The sequence below is a fragment of the Cornus florida genome, unplaced genomic scaffold (assembly GCF_030987335.1).
Source record: "Cornus florida cultivar Cherokee Brave unplaced genomic scaffold, ASM3098733v1 CherokeeBrave_3.0.0_Hap2_Chr08, whole genome shotgun sequence".
Classification (NCBI taxonomy): Eukaryota; Viridiplantae; Streptophyta; class Magnoliopsida; order Cornales; family Cornaceae; genus Cornus; species Cornus florida.
The window spans coordinates 45,343,291-45,363,735 of NW_026775578.1; the positions used below are offsets into that span (position 1 = coordinate 45,343,291).

Consider the following 20,445-nt stretch of genomic DNA (forward strand, 5'->3'; position numbering starts at 1 on the left):
GAAAGTATCTAAAACACATTTGTACATGCAGACGTTCAACCTGATATAACAAATATTAGTTCTAAAATTTGCTGATCGCGTATGATAACATAATTTTTATTTTATTTTTCTATTTAAAACTCACACACCTACTTTACCACAATGGGAACTTGAACTCTCGACCTTGTACTTCGGAAGATGAAAAAGTATCACTAGACTACACCTCTTGCTGGTGACTGCACAATTCATTACCCATGCTTCACAAAATTTACAGCAACACTATGACTGCACCAACTATTATGACTCATGTATTCATGTGCACAAATTGTTTTATTAGGCCAGGGGTAACACTTTTGGGATTAAAGAATTATTCGAAAGGGGATACGAGAGCACTGATGGCAGAAGCAGAAGCCAAAGATTGGCAAAAAAGGAGTGGTAATGCTTCTTTTTTGTCAACCACTTTTTTGTCAACCATGACATGTTTTCTTTAAGAACGATTACATAAAGATCTTTCATAACCAACTCATAAAACAACCATCTAAGCAAGATAGAACAAAGGAGCATGAAACTTTTATTATTATTGTTACTATTATCAACATTATATTATTTTCTGGGGTTAGGTAAACAGCTCATACACGGCCACACAATTTTGCCCCACTGGCTCTCAAAATCCTCATAGGGAGGAGAGGTTATACCACTTACTTAGCCAATGGCCCGATGGTGAGGACATGAAACTTTAACACCACAAAACGTGTAAATTCTACCAACCACCAAAATTAAAACTTAAATCCTTTTCTTCAATTCAACCTACCAAGAAACATATTATATAATAATACATAACCCATGTCCTTTCCACTATTCACACTAATTGAAACTTGTAATTTGGGCAAAACCAACTCCTCCTTGGCAGCATCAACAGCTTTCTTTATATATTAAGTTATTGAATACTTCTATTAATTAATTTTATTAGCAACACACAACTCCAATGCTTACCATTGTGTGTTCAGTGAATCAACAAAGAACACATAATCGTTCACCAAAAACTGAATCTGTATTTAATATTTATTGCTAATTGATGAACAACAATACATTGTTTTTTGAACAATAACTTTCGTGATCACAATTCAAAGTCAAACAAAAAGCGCCAATACCAAAAGAAAAAGGATTTGCATAATAAGTAAGAAACAATGCATTCAAGCATTCATAATTATATATATATATATATATATATATATATATAAAACTGCATCTGGTATCTGAATTCCTACCTTTACCTTGCTAATTCTATCACTTGGGGCCCATTTCCTCAAACATAATGCAGCTATGATCATCACTCTGAATTACCAGAAACAAGAATATCACAATTCGAATTCATCTTCGATCTTGTCAGCCGCAGCTTCTTCCTCTTCATCATCAAGCGCGAAATAAGGGTTGTGCGCCTTAGGCCTGAAATTGTACCCAGTGAACAAATAAAACGCAAGCGTAGCCAATTCAGCAGCCACCACACTCGTCCACTGATACTGATACGAAGTTATCGTCTCCAATGCATAAACCACAACCCTTGTGAAGTAAATGTAGGAGATAACAACAACGTAATACTGCCTAAACAATGTCAACTTCATCAGGTTCACCGCGGCCTTCCCATCCGTCCTAGCGGCCTCCCGCATGTTCTTAATCGACCACACAATCGGAAACAACACAGCACAGCAACAAACCACATCAACAAGTAAAAAAACTTGCTTCCAAGTGTATGAATCCTGCCCATACGGACCAGCCTCATCAATCACCACTTGAGCTACATTTGCAACGACTTGCAATGGTATAACAATCATCAAAACCCTCTTCTCCTTATCTTGCAAATAGGGTTTCAAGAATGACCAACCAGTCCCAATCAACACAATCAATGTGAACAATGTAATTCCCTTCAAGAAGCTAAATATGTAAAACAGAACATCCCAACCATGAGCAGTACCAGTCTTCTTAATATAAGATTTGTCCTCAGCCTCACAAATCAAATTCAATGCTTTTAATGCAATCACAGCAAGCATGAAGAAATGGATTCGAAACACTGATAATAATTTATTGTATAGTATGTATATCCATATACACGCGACGGTTGCATATATCAAGAAGAACATGAAATAAATCCAGGGGAGATTGGTTTTACCGGCGGAGAGATAATCGCGGCGGTTCGATTTGGAGTCGAGATTGTACATGGTGGAGCGAACGTTCATGGAGATTTGGAGATTAGGGTTGCAATTGGCGAAGACGAGAGTGAACTGGTTGGCGTCGGTGACTCCGAAGGTGGTGTCGAAGCGATCTCCGCCGTTGATTTGATCGAAGGTGAAGATGCGTTTGACGAGATTGGATTGGAGAGAGCAGGCGATGTCTTCTTCTTGGAGCTGTTCGAGGACGTGGATCCATGACTCGCGGGTGGAGAGGAAGAACCCGACTAGGGCGGTGTCGGGTTTGACGTTCGGGTTGGAGTTGGAGAGGGAGATTTGGGAGACGTTGAGGATGAGGAAGCCGGTGTGGGTGAACCCGAATTCGTCGAAGGGGATGGTGGATCGGGCGTCGGAGCGGATCTCGGTGGATCGGATCTCGGCGACGGTGGTGGTGAAGAAGAGAGCGGTGGTGATGATGGTGAGGAGAGAGAAGAGTATAAATGGCGATCTCGAAGTGACAGTCATTGTTGGCGCTCTTCACTTTCTCTCTCTAAAATACTCTTCTCTCTCTCTCTGTTGATGGATATATCATATATGGTATCTGCCTTGTGTTAGAAGTTGGAATTAATAGTGAAAGGTTGTTGACAAGTCATACACAACACCGACAGAGACTGAGAAGGTGAAGTCAAGTAAACGACGTTTGCTTATACATTACGGTGACGGTAATTGCGAGGAGGTTTCTGGATCAAGATCGTTAATTTTTAGAAGTCAAGTTAAAAATGGCTAATGTCAACCCAAAAATAAATAAATATATATATATATATATATAACTTGGGGCTTCTCATAATAACGTTTACGTAGGACACTAATAGTAGAATACAAATGGGATTAGTTTAATAAGAGCCTGTTTAAAAATAATAAGGTAAATTGCATTGACAACTCTGAAATTTCAATCAATGTCACTCAAATGCCCATCAACGATTTTTTTAATAATGACACTCTTTATTATTTCAAATATCATACTTGTCCCTAATTATTAAATTAAATTACAAAATATCGGCTATGTTAATTGACAAAACTACCCTCATCGTTAAGCCTCTTTCTTTGCCCTAATCTTTAACTCTTTTTTTTTTTTATTATTTATTGTGGTGGGTCTGGACTAGCCAGGAGAATAAGAGAGAAAACAAAAATTTAATAAACTACTACATCACCCTTCATAAATATTTAATAAATTTCATAAATAAAGTAAGGGATAGATTTAATGTTAAAAATAACTTAAAAATTTATCTTTCCTTTTAAATTTTCAGGTTTTTTCCAATCTCCTCCACCCAACCAAACAAAAAGAGGGAAATGCTTAATCCTCTTCCCTAGAGATGTCTCAGCATCTTTTCTTCTCTCCCTTCCATTAAATTTTTTTCCTTCCCAACGAAGGGAGCATTAGTGATATTTTCTTTACCTTACAAAGCAAGAGCCTGGTAGTGAGTGCTCAAACTCCGGGAAAAAAAAAAAAAAAAAATGAGTTTGTGAGTTTCTTTCTATTAAAAAATAAATAAAAATAAAAATACCCCCATTAATTCTTTTGCAGCTAGCCATTTTTAAACACCACACTAATTCTTCTTAATGATCCAAAATTGCAAGGCAAAGAAAGCACAAAACTGAGGTGTATTTCTTCCATCCAAAGAATACACCACATTTTCAAGGTTCGTACCGTGGCCTGTTGGTTCACTACTTTCAAGAAGTGTCCGAGACAAGGAGAAAAGAAGATAAAGAAGAGAACAGAAAGCTTAACAAAATCCATCTACTTGGAAGGAAAAGAGAAGACAATGTGAAGGGGAAAAAAAAAAAAAATTCATTTACTTGCCATGAAAAAAAAAAAAGGGTAATTCACTATGTCTAGGAGCTGTTCTTTTAAAACTGATGAATAATAGTATTTCAACAGAAAATTTCAAGATTGCTTCTGCAACAAGAAGCACCAGTACCATATTAGGATCAAGCTGAATGTGGAGTTTTTTTTTTTTTTTTTTTTTCCAGGTTTTCGAGGAGGGGTGCTTTGAAACGATTGAATTATCCATCTCAATTTAAAATAAAAATAAATAAATAAATAAATAAATAATCTCTATCTTAACTGTTATTCCTATAAGCAACCATTCAATTACAACGATGGGTCCATATTCGGCAACAAATTTATTCCAAGAGTTGTGTATGTGCCTTCAATAACCATAGAAAGCACAAAGGAATATTCAATTCCCATTAGAAAATTGAAACGCGATGAATAAGATAACTAGCCTGTGATGCATTGCTATCCAAATATGAATGAACACCACTACTACTGTAAAGGAGAATCCTATCATTTGGCAACATTATAACTTTCATAAGCAAAAAACCTACTTGAAGAGGAGCTACAACGTCAAAAGCACGAGTCTATTCTGTTGCTTCGACAGGCTGTGGAGCTTCAATTTTCTTCAACTTTTCCAGAACAGATATGCGCTCGTCCAGAGACTCATGGAATCCTTTCATCTAGAGAAACAAAGATGTGAAAACTTATAAGCATAGATAGAATGCCAACCTATCCAATATCTGCATGTTAAGTTAACAATTTTGGCTCTAGGTTTATTTTATTTTTCTCCCCCCTTTAATGAGTGAAACATTTTGGTTGAAACACCTAAGTTGATTTCCACACAATTTAAGTAGCACAGGCATTATTAAGGAGTTGTGTTTATGTCAAAAATGTGCCAGCCACTCTAGGATTCTTGTCCAAGTTCCAACAAATCTTGTATGCGTACATAATTTCAAAATAAATTCTTCATTTCAGACATATGGCCAATACTTTTTGGACACGTGCTAACATATAGACCACCTTGAAAGTTGCATATTCACATAAATATATGTGCACAAGCATTTGCATACAAACACGGGCACGTTCTTACTATCTTTTTTGCAAAGCACGGACACTTTCACAGAGTTGCTTGTAAAACGTCTCGGACACAGCATTTCCCAAATGCTCTTGGACACATGTCCAACACATCTTAGACGTATCCCCGATTTAAAATAGATTCCTAATTTCATACAAATGAGTGATAATTCTCGAGCATGTGTTAGCATCAAGAACACCTTGGAAATTACATCTATACATGCATACATATGCATATAGATATATGTCGTCCTCTTGTTATCTCTCTCGACCCGAAAGAGTTGATTATGGTTATATAATCACAAGTTACGAATTTCATGTTCTTTTACCATAGATATTAATTCATCATGTATAATATAATTTTTGCACAGAAATATAATTATAGGCAAATTTCTGTAAACCCCCAATACTTTTAAAAAGTGATTATAAAACCCCAACCTATTTCTAAAAACCCCTATACTTTTAAAAAGTGTTCACATTGCCCCAATATCCGTATCCGACCCGTTAATTGGGCTGTGAAATGACAAGTTTGACCTTACCATTTAATGTTAAATTAAAAAATAAAAAATATTTTTATTAAATTACATAAACACCCTTAAATAGTAAGCATAGGCCCACCCAAGTCAACTCAGTTCCCTCAAAAGTCGGTCTCAAATTCACCAAACCAACCCTTATCGGTGTGTGGTGGTTACTGCAATGGTGAATTGGGTGGTATGAGAGGAATCGATTTTTTAATCATGACAAACCTCAATAGCCTCCAGCCCGATCAAATCAGATCAGATCTAATTCCAACTTCATCATACGCGCACGACAACGGCCGGAGCTGCAGCTGCTGCAACGGATGAGGCGGCGCCGCCGAGGAAAGGGAGGAATACGGCGTTGGCAGGTTGTTGATCATCAAGAAAGAGGTCCTCCGGAACCTTGAAAGCTCCGTGCGTGCACACAATCGCCAATCCGACGAGGAGAACAGAGATCAGAAGCGATCCAACGCTGGTGAGGAACACCACAACTATAGTGGAGACCACCAATACGCCGAGGGTTTCTCGGTCGGTGAACGCGCGACCAAAGAGGACGATAGGCTGATCGAAGGGTCGGAAGAGGTAGAGGAAGAACCAGTAGGCGAGGAGTCCAAGAAGGACAAGGAGTGAGAGAGGGTGAGAGAGGAGAGAGAGAGCCAAGACGAGGGCAAGTAGAGTGACGTAGTTGACGAGGAAGTAGGAGAAGTTCTTGCGGATGCAAGAGGCGGCATAGGTGAGGGAGTCAGGGCGGGCGAGGGAGGAGCGATCTACAAGCTCCAACCAAGGGCGGCGTTGGGCTAAGCCTTGACGGAGGGAGGAGGTGAGGCGCGTGATGGAGGAGCGAAAGGCTGGGGTGGCGATAGGCACGTGAAGAGGGTATTTTTGTAATTTAATAAAAATATTTTTTATTTTTTAATTTAATATTAAATGGTAAGGTCAAACTTGTCATTTCACAGCCCAATTAATGGGTCGGATACAGATATTGAGGCAATGTGAACACTTTTTAAAAATATAGGGGTTTTTAAAAACAGGTTGGGGTTTTATGATCACTTTTCAAAAGTATTGGGAGTTTACAGAAATTTGCCCTATAATTATTTCCCTTGTCCTCGAAGTGTCCATTTCCTACTTTTATAAGATTAGCCATGTTGTATCTATGTCTCATGTCTGTATTCATGATTTCAAGTACCCAATAACTCACATGCACGAATGGCTTAGAGATGTAGGATATCCTAAAAACCAACAACCATGAGGTGATATTCAATTTTTTTCACGGATCATCTTTTGCTCATGGCAAGAAAAGGCTTAAAAATAACCCAAATAAATATAAAAGATTTTAACTTTGGTAGACTAACAAAAGCATGATGTCTTCAAATTTTATTCTATGTTTTCCATTCTTAAACTACCAACTCAACTTACCAAAAATAAAAACTATGAATTAGGAGACAAACATAATTTACCAATCCAGACAGTCCATTTTGAACTGTGGCATGGTCATCATCTGATCAATGTACCCAAGACATGAAAACTGGGGTTGCCACGTTGCATCACACTATCTTTTATCTTACCCCTTGCCTCAATGCTACATCTGCCTGTGCTAGGACCTGGAGCAGGGCTCAAGGAGCCCAAGTGACTAGGTTCCCTGGTAATGGAACGCGCCACCAGGCATGCCATTGGCCATTGGAGAATGCTAAAATGCATCCTCACACCATGACATGGTCTAAGGGTCTGACAAGGCAGCTGGCATAGGATACACTAATCCAACAGTGTTCCCTGTCATTCAAGGCGTCCACCGCTGCTCAAATCGTCACTATGGCGAACTAAGGCACTCGACCACCAGAGGACACAAGTTATTCATTAAGCAGGCCATGCTTTGATAGGTCACTCGATCACTTTATAAGGCCAATCTTCACAAACAACACATTCACCTCATGCTTCCTCTAAGGATGCCGAACACTTCGCCTTCCCCTCATGCACGCCTCACAATCATCTTAGTATCCTACATTTCTCAACTTGACCAAATCACTGACCAACAAACAAACCCTCAAACGACCATTCAACCACAGCAACAAATATGTACAAGTTTCGTAGGAGCAAATAAGGGGTATTTGACCAATATCTCAACGAAATGCAATAAGTATTAACGCGCCAGGTCGAACTGGAATTTGATCTTAATAACAAACAATCTCTATCTGTCTTCCTATATCTTGTAGAACCATCTGTAGATGTTTGTGACCTATCATTACATTTTTATTTATTTTTTAGATGGTGTTGAATGTAGTCAAATTCTTATTTTCCCAGTTCATATCTCCCTCTCTCTGAGAGGACCTAAAATGAGTGTTCTTATGCTAACAGAAAATGATTAAATTAATTGTATCTTGGTTAGCGTTGTCTTTTCTGTAGCCAAGCATCCATCATATGAACCAAGCAAGATAGGAATTGGTACCTTGGCAGTTTCCTAGATGTGTGCTTTTAGCTACTTGAATCTGAAAATAAAGGCAACACTATTGTTATGTTTGGGTGCAATGAATCGGTGCCTTGGATTTGGGATTGGAGGAAGTTTAGTTGAAATTTTTTGCTAAATTTTCTCCAATCCCAAATCCGAGGAACCGATTTGGTGCCGCCAAACATAGCATATGTGCCGCCATATAATTGTTAAAATTTGACCATCTGACATCCTACCAGGATCTTGTATTACTATTTTGATAGTTTATTTACAGAGGTTGCTCAACACTGATTCTCAACAATATAAGCAATAACGTAACAACTATTTAGAAGAAAAAAAATAGTATAAAATGCAAGATATGACATCGACAAAAATTCCTAAATAATACCTAAATTACATAGAGACCAATGTTAGTATAAAATATCCAAATTAATTCTTTTCCTATTTCCTTCAAGATATAGATTCTTATTATCTTGAGAACATAACATACACCAAGCAACAGAGGTTTAAGATTAAATTATAAGGATTTATAGTAGTCAAAGTGACAATCAAGTGCGAGCAAAGAGAAGAGAAATGAACAAACAGGAATTAAATTACAAGTGTAAGAAGAAAGAACCCCATGAATTGAGAATAAAAATCAAAGGATATATATATATAGAGAGAGAGAGAGAGTAGCAACCTTTTGAGATATGGAGTGGTGGGCATCCTTGAAATCCTTGTGAAGGAGGTACAGACCCACAAATGATGCCATTGCAGCTCCCGCCATGAAGGATGTTAACCTCACTCTCACAACGTAACCCATCTCTCTCTCTCTCTCCCCCAGTTCCAGATCTGACGATGTCCCTAAATGGGAGGAAATACTTGGTTCAAAGAGAAATGGAAGGAAAAGAAATGTCACTTGGCCAAAAAAAATAATACTCTATTAAAAGAGGAGAATGTAATTTGTTTATATTGAATTTTTTTTTTTCGTTTAAGTCCAACATTATTATTAATGAAAGGTAAAGTCAAAGACTCAAAACATTATTTGCTCATCTTTTATCATAGTTATTTTGAAATTTCGCGGGTTTAAGGGTGAATTTCATTGACATAAACATTCCACCAATATTTACTGAGCAAAAAAAGTACTAATTTTATCTTTTAAAGTTGTGATTTATTTTTTATTTGTTATTTTTAACCATCCCAAGAAGTTCACAATTTTATTTATTTATTACTTTTCTCCTAGTAAGATTTAAAATTTTAGCCTGTTTTGGAAGGTAGAGAAATATTAAACTACAATTTACGGTAGCGAAGCTACTAATGGTGAAATACTAAAACTCACCATTTTTAATAGTAGAGTTTCAAAGTAAATCTGATGAAGTTATAAGGAAAAAAAATAATGATTATTGAAATTCTCCATACTTCTAGGAATTGAATTCACTACTTTATATTTGATTCTTGCACTTGATAAATGGGTGTAAATATGAATTTGTAAATGATTTGGCATTATCTTATATTGGGACTTAGTTACTGAGAGGCTTTAATAGGCTCGTAAAAATATTTTAAAATTTATTTTTTAGTGTTTGGTTATCAAAATTTAAGCAAAATGTTTTATTAAAACTTAACAAAAATAATATCAACCTTTACTAAACACTAAACAATAAAAATAAAAATAAAAATATATATATTTTTTACCTTAAAAGGAATTTTAAGTCAAATCAAGCGAGCCAAAATTCATTTTCCTTCTTTCTTCTTGGAAGGTGGCTTTATTAAATCAACTTTCAAAAAAAAAAAAAGATTGCAACTTTATGTTGCATAGAATATGGTATAAAAGAGAATACATAGAATAATTCCACGCAATTTAATATGACATGTATATATATATATATATATATTATGTATCGACAGCTTAGTCCCAACGGGGTCTCCTATATTTTTCACATAAAAAGGTTAACCATGTAAAGCGCAATTCCCAAAGAAAAAAAAATTTTGAAAGGGCAATCGCAGGTATGCATTTGCACTAACCTTAATTTTTTTTTATTTTTTTTTATTTAAAATGGTAAGTTAAAAAAAATAATAATAAGTAATGAAGAGTGTTTCTTGCAAAGGTCAAAAAAAAAAAAAAAAAGTAAAGAAGATCGAAACTTTTAGTATAATAACATGATGAACTAAAACAGAAACCAAACACAGCCCCAAGAAAAACCAGACATGGGTCATCCAGACCAACAAATCATACAGTGACTGATTTGCTTCCGACAGTCTCATGTCGAATAAATATAAGATTACAAGTTTCAGCTAACAAACTGCAACAGTGTTGGCTTGTTAGATCAGTAGAAGTAGTTGAATACAACACTTTTAGACTCCATAACAGCACTTGAAAGCAGCTCATGTGGATGTTGTCAAAATATCGGAATAGCAAATAAAAATGCATTCAAGAAAACATAAGTTTCAGCCATCTCGAGAAATCATCTTTACTCGGTGTTATCCTGCCAATGGAGGAAATCTGTATTTTCCGGTAATTTGGATCCCAACCAACAAAAAAACTTAATTGGGGGATGCACGGACGCAATGGCACACACGAATATCACTATGAACACTTCAATGTTCAGTTCCGAGTATAGTAGAACACCAGAGAAAATGAACAGTTTTCTTCAAGAAAAGACAAAAATGGGAAAGAAATAAATCATCGGTTTAAATCAGAGATTTCTATTGCGCAAAAAGATCACAGGAGATTCCAAATTGAGATAAATATCCTGCAATCATCTCATCATTTCCAATATGCTAGATCAGCACAATGGTGCACGTTCACTTTTCATTAATCTTAGCAGTGTTCAAATCCTCCTGCCAAAAGAAAACGATTAGAAATTCTTTTGCAAAATAAAAGAACAAAAAGAAAACTAAAACTATAAAGAACAAAGAACAAGAAAGAGATGAAAAAATCTTTACAGCAAGCCAATTTGCTGACCTCACAACTAAAATTTTTAGTTTTTCGCATTTACAGAGACATCAAATGAATATAGTGTGTACAACCAAAAAGAAATGCAGCGTATGATAACTGAGTACAACAATGAGGCAGAATACCCAACTTAACAACTTAGTGTTGTACATTACCCGCAATAATATAATATGATTGAAGAGTAAATAGGTATTGACACATTGGCAAACATCCAGAATCTCAAGGCATCTGAACCTCTCTCTTTCAAGCACCTAACTCTCCATCATAAATGATTCCTTTCGCTTTGCAACATAGATAAGAGATACAACAGCAATCAACACTTCATTCCCAACTACTTGGGGTCAGCTACATGAATCATATATTTTCCATTCCACTCTATTCAAGGTTATAGACTTGGTCAATTCACATACTATCATACCCTTCCTTGGTAACTCTACCCACATTAACTTTGGTCATCCTCTTCCCCTAGTATTACCCTCAATGTGGACTATGATACATTCTGTGCCATATAGTATGGCTGGTCTAATAGTTGTTCGACAGAATTTCCTTTTTAATCGTAAGGGGATACACCTATCACACAATATATTAGATGCAGTCCTCCAATTACCATCCTGCATTGATTCTTTACTTAACGTCCTCTCCAATTTCTTTAGCCTAAATAACGAAAATGTTCACTTTTTTGTACCTCTTGATTTTCAATCCAATCTACATCCTCATATGTATTTCTAAATTTACTAAAGTTACACTCCATATATTCAGTTTTATTTCGACTTATATTAAACCCTTTTCATTCTAAATCTTCTCTCCAAACATCCAATTTGGCATTTACATCAACTAAAAGAATATCATTGGCAAATATTATACACCGTGGAATCTCAATCTTAAATGTGTCTTGTCAGCTCATCCATAACCAAGGCAAAAAGGTATGGGTTTAATGATGACTATTAATATAAGCCTCCAACAATCGGGAATTCACTTGTTTCCCTTACAGGTGTTCTAACTAAAGAAACACAACCATCATACATGTTCTTTACCATATCAATGTATCCCTTTGTGACTTCTAAAACCCTCCATATTAGATCTCTAGGTACCCTATCATAGGCTTCCTCCAAAGCAATAAAACTATATGAAGATCACTCTTCTTCTCTCTATATATTTCCATTAGTCCCCTCAATAAGTAAATAGCCTCCATCGTTGACCTTCCTGGCATGAATACAAATTGATTCTCCGACATTTCAAAGTTCAATCACTCTTTCCCAAAGATTCACAATGTGACTCATTAATTTAATATCCTTTTTTTTGTTGGTCAAGTACCCATTAATTTAATATCACGGTAACTATTACAACTTTGTACGTCCACCTTATTTTTTTCTATATAGGCACTAGAATATATTGGCACCACTCGTTAGCCATCCTGTTAGTTGTTATTACCTTGTTAAACAATTGTGTTAACCAGGACAAGCCAACTTCTCCTAGACACTTCCAAACCTTAATAGGTATGCTATCGGGTCCTAAAGCCCTTCCCGATTTTATCTTCCTTATGTCATTTCTAGGCCCCCCCTCAGTGACCCTATGGAAAAACATGTTATCTCTAAGGTTACTATATTATTCTAAGCCTAAACTTCCTATATGGTTGTCATTTAGCAATTTCTCAAAATAACTAGTCCATCTTTCTTTAATTTCATCATCTTTTGCTAAAACCCGTGAATCTTCACTTTTAATGCATTTAATATGACTAAAAGTCTCTCCTTTTCCTCTTCCTTAGTTTAGCAAGTTTACATATATTATTCTCCCCATCTTTTGTGCTTGGTAAACTAAGGGAGAGGAAAACTATAAATTTTAGTTATATTAAATGCAATTAGAGTGAAGAATCATAGGTTACAGATAAGAGATGCAATAAGAAATAATAAAGAATGATGGGCTTGTGGTGGTAGTCCAAGTAAAATTAAACGCTTTCTTTGGCTCGAGGATTTAGTGAGAGAAAGGAACAGAAGATTTCTTTCATATTTTTCTCACGCTGAAATGAGATAAGAAATTAATTATTTCTAAATAATGATCAGAAATAAGGAAAGATCAAATAGCATTGAAAATTTTAAATTAAAAAATATATATATGGATCCTTACCATAATACTCATATTTTGTTTTCCTCCCTCTTTCCCATAGCAACCAAACAAGGGAAGAGTGACTTCATTTACAACACCACCTTCTTTCCCTCACTAAATCTAACAAAGCAGAGCCTAAATGAATTAACAAGATGAAGCAATTGATGCACCATATATACTCGAAACAAGTTTCTTAACATATTAATAACTAGGTCAAACTCCACTTCTCCAGAATGTACAATTCCTACATGAAATATTTAAAGGGGCACAAAGCTGGATGACCAGGCAGGTACTTTTGGCCTTGAGAAACATTTGTTGAAAACATTTTTTCCACATTGAGATATTGCTGATCCAGTTTGTTAAGTTCCCTGGTAGACCAGAATAGAATCGAGAAGCACCACAAGCATGCATGTGACATAAAATAAATTACACACAAAAACTAGTTGACATACGAGTTACGACTACCCCCATCTCACAAGGATTGGACTCATTTCTTTCTTTGGCTGTCACATAGAATTAAGACGCCTAGTCATGGAATAAATATATGGATCTGTGAAATATGAAAGCATTTAGAAGGTGGAAAAGAACGGTATAAACATCAGAAAACCAGCCTTTAAAGTTAAGGTGAATAAGCCTTAAAATGAGTACAACTGCACGACAAAAGAAGTAAGGAGAATATGTCCATATCTCCTAAAATGTGGGTCTCAAATATGGTAAAAATCATTGCGGGAGAACAGGCTTTTTAAAGACAACTTAATATCAGGATGCATTGAACCGGCAAACTGTTTGTTCCAATAAAAACAATAATCAGTGTTGGCAGTTTGCACTGAAAAATGCAATAAAAATTTTATAATATATATATATATATATTTGATAAGTAAATTTTTATAATATATTTGACCTATCATTTTAGTTGTTGCATGTCACAAGCACTATCAGAAGATCTGGCATGGAACACAACATATATTTCCGGAAAAACAGGACAAAAACTGATAAAAATCAATACCTGCATTCAGGGAACTTACTACTCCTATCTTCTAGAAGTCGATGCAGCCCCAGTTGTCCTGTCACATAAAATTAAGCTCAATGCTTCTGTTCGATGGTAGGCTTAACACAATTACAAATTTATTCATAAGATAAAATACCTGCCCAGCTGTTTCCCGACCGAATTCACGGTAGGCCTCCCATTAGTTGATCCTTTACTTTGAAAACCGCCCAAACCTATCCTATCTGTATTTGCTCCATTTCCAACTGTCACAACTCCAGATAATATGCCAGGCCTAGTTTCAAGTCCATTCAGTTCCAGAGGATCTTTAGGTTTGCTCAAAATTTTTATATTTGATATACCTCCAGCGACATTGTACGAAACACCATTAGGATGTTGATTATGCATCACCAAGTGCTGTGAAGGATCATCAGTTACACTTGTAGGTTTGTGTGCTGCATACTCCTTGTGAATGGTCTTGTCAGTCTTCACGGAGTTGGAATCAATGGATGGGGCCCTCTTCAGTCGGTGAGATTGTGCCATGGGAGTAACAGCCACAGATGGCAACAATGACGAGTGAGGAGATGACGCTGCAGTTGCTGCAGCAACTTTCGCAACAGCTGCAGTAGCCGCTATCATTCCTTGTGCGCCTTCTCGAAGATGTATATAATCCCCTGTAATAACAAATAACTGATATAACAAAATGAGATTCTTTGATTACAATACATCTGTATACAAAAGGGGGCAAAAGGTATAACTAGTAAACTAAAGGTCTATTAAGCATACTTCAGGATGACCAGCCACAAAGTCCTCAAGCTTTCCATACGTTTTCTTGTAATCATGCCAATGTAGAGGTGCAAGCATTTTGGCAAGCCTATTCGGAAGCTGTACTTGACCCCAGATAAAAGATATCATAAATCAATCAAATTTGAAAAGATAAAAGGTGCTATGCCAAAATTGATTTACACTAACCGTCGAACTAATCTTAATTTTACCACCAGATCCAGGTGGGATTGTGCGAACAATGCACGCCAATAACGACCTTTCATCAAGAAGAGTAACCTCTGAAGTCTTTCCCGCTGAATGCATATTATGCTGCTCCGATGAGACAAACAATTCATGGAAAACTGAACCACTGACATTATTAACTATGGCTTCACTGAAATTCGTTGCATGATTTGGACTGTCAGATGATGATGATTTGAAAGCAGAACTTTCTTGTTTTGCAGTCAATCCTTGGCCCTCTAGTCCATGACTAGTCAAAGCAACAACGCTCTTCTCCTGTACCAGTTGAAATTCAAGATTACACGGTATCTCACGGTTCTCGCCATAAATAACATGTAATTTCAGGGTTTACAAGTGGACCTAATACTTGTAACACCACCCATTTCAGACAAAATTGTCCACCATGGTCCGTGCTTCCAAGCGACAGAAAACTGTGCATAATTATACAAACCTTGGTTTCACTACTTTGTGCAAGAGCGTCTAATATTGAAACATCATGAAACTGAGAAGAAGTATGTTGCAAACTCTGTTCTGATCGGGGGGCTGCTAGACAGATTTTACCCAGCGACTCAAGAACCTGAAGAGAGTTTTTGGGGGTCAAGACAATAGGGCATATGAAAAGAAATGACAGCATATCAAGTATTGTGCACACAAAAATTTTTGGGTCCAAAACCTGTCTTTCCTCAGCTGATGATGGGATCATAGAATCAGGCTCCATCCCTTGACTGACATGGACATCCAAATAGTTTGGATGAAGAGCTTGCCCATTCTCATTTAGGGACACTTCACAGTCATAATTATTATCTGGCCTCAACAAATTCTGTTCAGTTTCAGATGGAGGATACTGGTTGTGAGGCAGCATCTGCAAACCTTCTGATACAGCCTGAATAAAGAGAAGATCAAACTACGAAACTATGAGTACCATAACCAAATGAACAGGTAACATATTCCGTTTGCTTGTACCTGTTGATTCTGCCAATTTTCAATTGATGAAACCGTTGGTACTACTGAGTGAAAATGGCCACCATGAGATTGAGTAACATTTGATGGCACAGAATGGGGGACCCCCTGCTGATGCACAACAAACGGATGCAGAGCAGTCACCTGTCCAGGTGGAAGGTACGTAGGCATCCCAAGTAGGGACGAAGGAGCAAGTGGGACACCAGGAACATGGTTGGTCTAATAATGAAGAACAAAAAAAAAATGTTTATCAGTATAATAAGAAGAAAGCTGCTCCTCTGTAGGTAAACAACCATAAACAACTAATAGTACAATAAGCAAAAGAATGCTAAACAAAATTATGGGAAAAGTTGCCCATTGAAAGTGAGAATTTATAAAGATGAAGGGTGCCACTTTTCAACATAACATAGATTGACAAACATGAGCTCCCTATGATAAAGATGCAGCAGCCAGCTTTATATGTCTTTGGGAACTATTTTAAATGGAACATATTAATGTTGACAATTGAATTAGTCAAGTGGTCACAATAATGCGGAACCTAATTTGTAGTTGATCTTAGCAAACATAGATGCCATAACCAGATGGAAAATGCCACATGAACCATCATTTTGCACTGCATTTTCTTGCTTGCATAGCAAGAAAATGAGTCCTAAATATATTTATTACTGATTCATTACTTAATTTTCCTTAATTCTTTGTGGACTCTACTAAAGCATCACTATCTTGTTGCCCTTTAACGTGGTTATCTGACAAGCTACATAAACTAGTGTTCTATTTTTAGCAACTCAAGGAGAATGCTAGAATTGCAAGCAACACAGTATAGAATTTCAAAAAGGGAATTAATAAGTGGAAGGAATGATCCTCAGATAGTATAGTACTGTTATTTATTACTCTCACAATTTACATATTTGTGTTTCATTTGACTAAAGTTACTATTACTAATTTATTCATACATAAGATATATCTAATGTTCATTGTGTTTGTGTTCAGTGACATTTGCCCAAATACTATATATGCATCATGCCATATCCGTGTCACGCTTCCATTTCCATACTTTTTAGATGTTTACTGCAACTTACAGTTTAGGATTCACATTACAATGTGGGAAAAAAGAAAACAAAAAATTTACACAACATAATCTACCTGATTTGATGCAGTGCCAGCTGAGACAAAAGATGAAATATTTTCAGTGTTCTTATGTTGAAAGACCCCAGAACTTCCATCTGGTGTGCCATTTCCATTCACATCCAGTCTGCTTCCGTTGTTCTGTCCAAACTGAGAAACATCCTTCAAATTTTCCTGGGATACATGTGACTCATCAGTGCAGATTCCAATCCTTTCTCTTGCGTTGGCCAGTTCAATCTGGAGCTGCTGTATTGCATGCATATGATGCCTCTCCATTTCGGTAAACTGACATAGATAAACACATAAAAATCAATTATCTAATGCAAACTACCTTGACAACAGAAAAATGACAAGAAATGTAAGTGTTAAGAAGCTATCTGGCTGGCAAGCAGAAAAACAACCTGCAGTCCATATCATAAGGCCAAATTTTTATTCATTGTTGAGAAGAATGGTTGCAAATTGCACGACTGACTTAAGCCAGTAAACCACTGTCTACATTACATATTTTTTGGTAGGTGTCTACATTATATATTACTACTGTAGGATTTTTTTTTTTTTTTTTTTTTTTTTTTTTTTTTTTAAAGTATTACTACTTTAGCTTAACAACCTGTCTTTGACAACCAAGCCAAAGCTGATTATATTGGTCAGTACGTTCCCGCAATTCAGCTTGTAACGAGTGATTCGTAGTAGACTGCAAGGCATCCATCTCTTGAACACGTCTAATCCAAGCTTGAGCCTCCCTTAACTGTTCTTCTTTAATAAGAATAGCTTCCTGAGAAACCCTATTCTGAAAAATAAGATCACTGTTAGGCAATATACCAGCCAAACCACAACAAAATAAAGATAAAATGAGATAATAAACTAATAAATTATAAACCTCAGCTAGAAAATGATAAAATAAGAAAGTGTGTTGGAAAAAAATATCAAAACACCGTCACTGACGTACCCTAGCAAACAATTGTACTAATTGGAAAAAAATCCATTGATTCCAAAGTCAAAACATGATGCAGTAAACCATTTTCCCAGACAAAACAGAATGTTGTTGTTATACTTTAAGTTAATGTCAAAAGAAAGAATAGATGGAACTCCAAAATTAAGCTTCCATCAATTAAGAAAACAGAAGTGCAATGCAAATCCACAAATTAACAGACCTGTTCCTGCAACTCCATGAATATCCTTTCTTTTTCTTGAACATGTTCTTGAAAATCATGGATCTGTTTAAGATGTTGGGCTCTTTCGGCTTCAGAGTTATCACGTTCCCTCCTACAAAAAGATGCACCATACAAATTATCTAGAATGCCCAAACCTCAAAAAACCCAAGCAATGAAAACCTACCAAAGTTGATAGCAACCTGTTTGGTTCAGTTCTTTGACATGTGAACTTTGTTTAGTCTTTAGAAAACTATAAAAGACTGTTATTTGAAGAACATGCAATTTTTTTTTCAACCGACTTTTCAAAAACTATTAACCATCTGTTTTTTCAATTCTCTGGAAACAGAAAAACTATTTTCATAAAAGTCAAGCAATTAGGCAAATAGTTGCTGAATGTTGTGATATTGGTATAATAGGATAACAGCAACGAGTATACCAAACCATCATGAATCATAGCAAATCAAATTTATTACTTCAAATAATGATTCTAATTGTAAAACTACATTAGTTTCAGCTACACATATATACATATATGAGTAGATAGGTGAAAATCACTATTCATTGAGGCCAAGACACCTACCGAAAGGTTGCCAATTCTTTGTTTTGTTCTCTGAGGAGGTCTTCCTTAGCCCATGCCTGAAATGTCAAAATAAAAGGAGGGTCATGTTCAGCAAACGGATGCCAACATTATATTTTACAATGTCAAGAACAAATACAGAATAATAGAATAGTATGAATGCTCAATATACCGCCTCATTGTCTAATTTGATTGCACGTAGCTCTCTTTCTTTATCTTCAATCTTCCTCTCCAACTCATGTATTCTATGTTCCTTTTCATGCAGTTGCTCCTTGACAACCAAGTAAAAATCAAGTTAACGAATATAAACCACAGGTGTATATAATATAGACCCATAAAAAATAGAAGGCATACACATTCACAAACTTCAGAAACTCGGAATGCAAAAACCTGAAGCTTTATATTGGCATTTGCATGCTCTTTGATCTGAGCGTCAAAGGAATTCTGCATCTCCATGATCTCCGATCCCACAATGAACTGAGCTTGAAGCTCAATCTCCATCTGTTGCAGCTCCTCCCTATGCCTCGCCACACTGCAAAGCCGCTGCTGCACAATTTCGTTATCTAAACCTCCAGCAGCGATCATAACTGAACAGAAATCCACATCCGCTGGCTCTCTTCCCTGCTGCACCTTAACAAACATCAAATCGCCTTCATTTCTCCATATAAATAAATAAATTAAAAATAATTCAAAATGCCCTATTCATTAAGAACACGTTCATTACCTCATATATAGTTCTCTCATCCGATTGCCCCAACTTCAAATGTTCCAAGTCCTACACACCAAAGTTTCACATTTCAAATTCAAAAAAATCAGCAAAAAGAATCAAAACCCTAACTTTACCATTGCAGCAAAGTAATGTGAGTAGATACAGTGAACCAGTACCTCATTGCCGGAGTTTCGAACCAAATGTTCGGAGACAGCACGCCACTCCTTCCGTGAAGGCTGAGAGGACACCATCGGCAGAGAAACGCCGCGCGAGGCGGCGACACCGGCCGCGGCCTCCATTGAATCACAAGCTACTACAGTACTCCAATTTCTCTCTCTAACACAGAAACCCTAAAATTTCTTTCAAAAAACAAACCCTATACAATTATCATAGTGAAATGAACTTTGACGAGAATCAAAACCAAACAGAAATGGAATGTGTAAAATCAATGCACAGAGCGAGGGTTTTCTACGATTGAAGAGTTTAGAAAGGGATTGAACAGTACAAAAAAGTAAAACGTTGACGACAGTGGAAGGGGGAGAGATGATTGGGTGTGAGAAAATTTGATTAAGGTGGGGGGCTTCAGGTATTTATAAGGCCGTTCGAGTAAAGAGAGATATTGGACCACGCGTCGTAGTAGAGCGTGTAACATGCGCATCAATTGTGTAGTATTACGGAAATTCTTTGCAATCTTCACCGTTTATTACAAGGTACAGGGTTCTACAAAACGTCTGGTGGGTCCCCCACATTAAGTGAACCGGGATATATAAAACCGGAGCTTCGCAAATCGCATTAAAACTGAGTGGATTAAGATATGATTCAGTGGGTTTTTCCTACATGGGCTTAGAGCCCAGTGGACTTTTCTATATGCCCTGAAAGGCT

The 20,445-nt window shown here is 36.6% G+C and overlaps 4 protein-coding genes across 7 annotated transcripts; all 4 read right to left on the minus strand.

Annotated features, from left to right (window-relative positions):
• Nucleotides 1-1,011: 1,011 nt before the first annotated feature.
• Nucleotides 1,012-2,754, minus strand: LOC132271554 (protein CANDIDATE G-PROTEIN COUPLED RECEPTOR 7-like). Its single transcript, XM_059772975.1, has one exon. The coding sequence runs from the start codon at nt 2,667-2,669 to the stop codon at nt 1,338-1,340; it is 1,332 nt and encodes a 443-aa protein (XP_059628958.1). The 5' UTR covers nt 2,670-2,754; the 3' UTR covers nt 1,012-1,337.
• A 1,486-nt stretch (nt 2,755-4,240) lies between these two features.
• On the minus strand, nt 4,241-8,925 carry LOC132271555 (uncharacterized). Its single transcript, XM_059772977.1, has 2 exons — nt 8,696-8,925; nt 4,241-4,661 (listed from the first exon to the last, which is right to left on the minus strand). Exons 1-2 carry the CDS (start codon nt 8,816-8,818, stop codon nt 4,566-4,568), a joined length of 219 nt encoding a protein of 72 aa, XP_059628960.1. The 5' UTR covers nt 8,819-8,925; the 3' UTR covers nt 4,241-4,565.
• LOC132268453 (PRA1 family protein B1-like) lies at nt 4,673-7,244 on the minus strand. Its single transcript, XM_059769297.1, has 2 exons — nt 7,139-7,244; nt 4,673-6,478 (listed from the first exon to the last, which is right to left on the minus strand). Exons 1-2 carry the CDS (start codon nt 7,242-7,244, stop codon nt 5,853-5,855), a joined length of 732 nt encoding a protein of 243 aa, XP_059625280.1. The 3' UTR covers nt 4,673-5,852.
• A 1,196-nt stretch (nt 8,926-10,121) lies between the features above and the next one.
• On the minus strand, nt 10,122-20,135 carry LOC132271552 (uncharacterized). Of its 4 annotated transcripts, none has more exons than XM_059772973.1 (16): nt 19,740-20,134; nt 19,579-19,629; nt 19,245-19,475; nt 19,027-19,125; nt 18,858-18,913; nt 18,278-18,389; nt 17,734-17,913; nt 17,145-17,411; nt 16,005-16,220; nt 15,715-15,924; nt 15,493-15,618; nt 15,009-15,317; nt 14,823-14,921; nt 14,197-14,726; nt 14,058-14,115; nt 10,122-10,833 (listed from the first exon to the last, which is right to left on the minus strand). In XM_059772973.1, exons 1-15 carry the CDS (start codon nt 19,860-19,862, stop codon nt 14,082-14,084), a joined length of 2,643 nt encoding a protein of 880 aa, XP_059628956.1. In that variant the 5' UTR covers nt 19,863-20,134; the 3' UTR covers nt 10,122-10,833; nt 14,058-14,081. The 4 variants fall into 4 exon arrangements, with proteins under 4 accessions (XP_059628956.1, XP_059628955.1, XP_059628954.1 ...); XM_059772972.1 differs by having other exon boundaries at nt 19,245-19,478; XM_059772971.1 differs by having other exon boundaries at nt 19,245-19,484.
• Nucleotides 20,136-20,445: the final 310 nt, after the last annotated feature.

What these genes read in the sequence shown, in the direction of transcription:
- LOC132271554 (XM_059772975.1), bottom strand. Translation starts at nt 2,669, where the DNA reads ATGACTGTCACTTCGAGATCGCCATTTATACTCTTCTCTCTCCTCACC.
- LOC132268453 (XM_059769297.1), bottom strand. Translation starts at nt 7,244, where the DNA reads ATGGCATGCCTGGTGGCGCGTTCCATTACCAGGGAACCTAGTCACTTG. An exon ending in ATGTAGCATTGAGGCAAGGG is followed by an intron (nt 6,479 to 7,138) that starts GTAAGATAAAAG and finishes ATTAAAAAATAA; the next exon opens with AAAATATTTTTATTAAATTA.
- LOC132271555 (XM_059772977.1), bottom strand. Translation starts at nt 8,818, where the DNA reads ATGGGTTACGTTGTGAGAGTGAGGTTAACATCCTTCATGGCGGGAGCT. An exon ending in ACCACTCCATATCTCAAAAG is followed by an intron (nt 4,662 to 8,695) that starts GTTGCTACTCTC and finishes TTGTTTCTCTAG; the next exon opens with ATGAAAGGATTCCATGAGTC.
- LOC132271552 (XM_059772971.1), bottom strand. Translation starts at nt 19,862, where the DNA reads ATGGAGGCCGCGGCCGGTGTCGCCGCCTCGCGCGGCGTTTCTCTGCCG. An exon ending in AAAATTGGCAGAATCAACAG is followed by an intron (nt 15,925 to 16,004) that starts GTACAAGCAAAC and finishes CTCTTTATTCAG; the next exon opens with GCTGTATCAGAAGGTTTGCA. An exon ending in GTCGGGAAACAGCTGGGCAG is followed by an intron (nt 14,116 to 14,196) that starts GTATTTTATCTT and finishes TTTATGTGACAG; the next exon opens with GACAACTGGGGCTGCATCGA.